General features: G+C 39.9%; 1 protein-coding gene across 1 annotated transcript; it reads right to left on the reverse strand.

Moving 5' to 3' along the window:
* Positions 1–420: 420 nt before the first annotated feature.
* ACTRT1 (actin related protein T1) lies at positions 421–1,859 on the reverse strand. The gene has a single exon (XM_015128160.3). It carries the CDS (start codon positions 1,660–1,662, stop codon positions 535–537), a length of 1,128 nt encoding a protein of 375 aa, XP_014983646.1. The 5' UTR covers positions 1,663–1,859; the 3' UTR covers positions 421–534.
* Positions 1,860–4,081: the final 2,222 nt, after the last annotated feature.

Raw genomic sequence — 4,081 nt, forward strand, 5'->3', positions numbered from 1 at the left:
AATTAGCCTTTTTGATCTCATAACAGCAGAGCAAGAACCCTATTGCCCTAACTAAATGATAAACCAGGTAAAAGGACTTGAACCGTAAGACTAGTGAAGGATTTCTGGTTCTGCTTCATTTCCTTCCTTTTCCCACACTTTTCTTCGTGATTTATTCTCCTGGAAACTGGGTCTGTTAGAACCACCTAAGATAATAATTTAAAGATTCTTGAGATTCTACCAAATCAAGTTCCTAGGTATGAGTCCCAGGCACCATTTGCTACAAATCCTCTCTATGAACATAACCTCAACATACAACCTAAGATTTTCTTAGGAGAAAAAAACTTAACAGGCCCATGGGAAATAAGAGAGTAATAGAGTAACCTAAAGATTCATGACCTGACTCAATATATCATGGTGCTACTAAGAATAAACTGAAACTTGAAATGGCAAAACTTTTATTGAACATCATGCTGAAGCCCAGAAGAAAATGCCATCTCCCACTGGTACTCCTGTAATCTGGCGCTTAAAGATGTCTCCTCTGCTCAAGGATCTTTAAAAGCACCTTCTTTGAACCACAGATGTCCCATACTCCTTGAAATCCGCAGAGGTGACCCACATCTGCTTGAAACTGCTCATAGAGGTCATGATGGATGCACCAATCCATGCAGAGAAGCATCTATCAGGAGAAGCCGTGATCTTGATGGGAGTACCTTTGGAAGCCAGCTGTTCCACTTCCTTCATGAGTCTTTCCTCCAGTCCAGGGAAGAGAGTGGTGCCCCCGGAGAGTACAATCTCTGCATAAAGTTTATTCTGGATGTCAGTGTCACACTTCATGATGCTGCTGGAGACCATTTTTGAGAGTCCCGGGCTGTGGATGCCCAGCTGGTCAGGTGCAAAAAGAACCTCGGGCACTTGGTACAGCTCATCCCCAAAGTGGATGACATGTCCATCTGGCAGTCTGTATGCTCCCAGGACCTCTCCTCGACTCTTGCGTAGCTCTTTCTCTGGCTCCAAGGCGATGTAGCACAGCTTCTCTTTGATGTTATTTGCCACGGCCTTGTTGAGTATGCAAGGGAAGTTAAACCCGTTAGCAAAGAGGAGCTGGGTGAGGTGCTCTGTGATGTCCCTCCCTGCCATATAGAGTTTCGTGACTGCGTGAGGCAGGGAGTAACCCTCAAAGATGGGGACAGCGCAAGTGACCCCATCTCCACTGTCCACCACCAGGCCTGTGACACAGGCAGAGGCATAGAGCGCTGCCACTGCATGATTAGACAGGTAGAAACCAGGCACACTGAAGTTCTCAAACATCATTTCTGCTAGCTTTTCTCGAATTTCCCTAGGGTTCAAAGAGGGCTCGGTCATGAGTACAGGCTGTTGGCTGGGTTTTACTCCAAGCTCCCACTCAAAGAGATGTTTCCAGAGTTTCTCCATGTCATCCCATCCTGTTACCAGTCCACGCTCAATGGGGTAGTGCAAATGTAGGGCGTCAAACTTGTACAGGGCTTCTTGCCCCACGAAGTACTGATTAAGTCTTGCCGAAGGCATGTTGAATTTACGATGTCCCAAGACGGAGTTGATGACATGGCGGGGTCCAATCTCTCCAGACACGCCTGCTTTGCAGAGTCCTGAACCATTGTCAAAAATTACAGCAGGAACATCTAATACGTGTGGATTAAACATGCTGTAATATGCTCTCCTGGACTTCCCCCAAATAAAGAAAGAACACTTATGTCACTCTCTGAGATGGCAGGCACCTTTAGAATTTTTTAAACTTCAGGGTTCTGAAGTTATCAGGTTGTCACCCATGTAGAGTTAGTATACTGCCTTCAGTCCACCAGGACACCCCATCTTCAACCTCTGAATCTTGTCTCCATTCTGTAGGCTCAGGGCCTGCTGAGGCAACATGAGGGCTGATTGCCCTTTATGTCACAATCCAGTCAAGGCAACAATTGTCCTTGGTGAGCATCAGAGGGGCGGGGTCTCTTGAGCATCAGAGGGGTGGGGTGGGGCCTCTGAGCCAATAGTACTCCCTACTTGGTCAGATATAAAGCCAAGGAAAGCAAATCATACCTACAGAGCTGCAAGAAACACTATTCTACATGCTTTTCCTTGGAATTATGTTTTCATTTTTTAGATATATATTTAAGAATAGAATTGCTGAGTTATATGGCAACTCTATGTTAAATCATTGGATTTTAATTTCTGTAAGTTTTTTGTTCCAAAGTGGCTGTGACATTTAACGTTCCCACAGTCACTGTAGGAATGCTCTTACTTCACCACATGCTTCTAAATTCCATTATCTGACTTTATGATTCTAGGCATTCTAGTGTGTGTGAAATGTTATCTTATTGTGGTTTTCAGCTTTAAGTATCAATGTTGAGAATCTTTATTAGGTGCTTATTGGCCATTCTAATACCTTCTTGGGAGAAATGTCTATGCAGACCCTTTGCTCCTTTTTTATTAGGTTGTTTTTTGATTATTCCATTGTAACTGTTCTTTACACATTCAAGACTCTAGTGTTTATCAGATACATTATGTACATACATGTTCTTTTATTCTTGTATTCTTTTTACTTTTTTGTTAGTGTTGTTGAAATTACAAAACTTTTAAATTTTAAAGTAGTCCAGTCTCTCTGTTATTTGTTGTTCATATTTTGTGTCATATGTAAGCATTCATTATAAAATTTAAGATTCTTAAATTTATCTTTTTGTTTTCTTGTAAGAATTTTAAACTTTTAACTATTACATTTAGTTTTTGTTAATTTTGAGTTTATTTTTATTTATGGTGTGCATTAAGTTTCCAACTTCATTCTTTTGAATGTGGTTCTATCTAGCTGTTCCAGCATCATTTGTTGAAAAGGATAATGTTTGCCCTATAGAATGACTAGTATCTTTTTCAAACAACAGTTGACTATAGAGAGACAGCTGGATTTATTTCTGGACTTACTGCTCTATTCCATTGATCTATATGTCTATCATCATGCTGGTAGCACACTGCATTGATTTCTGTTACTCTGTAATAAATTTTGTAGTTAAGAAGTTTGAGTACTTCTTTGTTCTGCCTTTTCAAGATTGGTTTGGCCATTTTGGGTCCCTTGTGATTCAATATGCATTTTAGGATCAACTTTCCAATTCCTACGCAAATGTCATATGGAATTTTGATAGAGATTGCCTTGAATCATTAGATCAGTTTAGGGAATATTACCTTCTTAATAACACCAACTCTTCCAATCTATGAACATGTGATTTTATTTTGCCATTCACTTGCATATTATTTTAGTTTTTTCATGGAATATTGTCATTTTCAGAGTAAAACTTTCATACTAATTTTGTCAAATTTTTATTTCCAAGTATTTTATTTTTCTTTTATAACTGGAGTTTTTTGTTTTTTTGTTTTGTTTTGTTTTGTCATTGTTTGTTTTGTTTTGTTTTGTTTTTTGAGATGGAGTTTCACTCTTGCTACCCAGGCTGTAGTGCAATGGTGCTATCTTGGCTAACCGCAACCTCCGCCCACTGGGTTCAAGTGATTCTCCTGCCTCAGCCTCCTGAGTAGCTGGGATTACAGGCATGTGCCCCCACGCCCAGCTAACTGTGTATTTTTAGTAGAGATGGGGTTTCCCTTGTTGGTCAGGCTCGTCTTGAACTCCCGACCTCAGGTGATCCACCTGCCTAATTTTATCTTCAATTCAGAGGGGTACATGTACTTATTTGTTACATAGGTATTACATGTATAATGGTGGGAGTTGGGATTCTAGAGTACACATTAACTAAATATTGTACATTGTATTCAATAGGTTATATTTTATATTTCACTCTTCTCCCATTGTCATCCCTTTGGAGTACCCAGAATATATATTGCCCATCTTTATGTCCATGTGTATCATTTGTTTAGCTTCTAAGTGAGAACATATGTATTTGATATTCTGCTTCTATGTTAGTTTACTTAGGATAATGGCCTTCAGCTCCATCCATGTTACTGCAAGAGACATGACTTAATTCTACTGTATGGCTGCATATTACTCCATTGTGTATATATACCACATTTTCTTTATCCAACCAACTGTTGGTAGACTCTTAGGTTGGTTCCATGACTTTGCTAT

The sequence above is a fragment of the Macaca mulatta genome, chromosome X (genome assembly GCF_049350105.2).
Source record: "Macaca mulatta isolate MMU2019108-1 chromosome X, T2T-MMU8v2.0, whole genome shotgun sequence".
In the NCBI taxonomy this organism is placed as follows: Eukaryota; Metazoa; Chordata; class Mammalia; order Primates; family Cercopithecidae; genus Macaca; species Macaca mulatta.

Excerpts from the sequence above, each read along its gene's own strand:
- ACTRT1 (XM_015128160.3), bottom strand. The coding sequence starts at position 1,662 with ATGTTTAATCCACACGTATTAGATGTTCCTGCTGTAATTTTTGACAAT.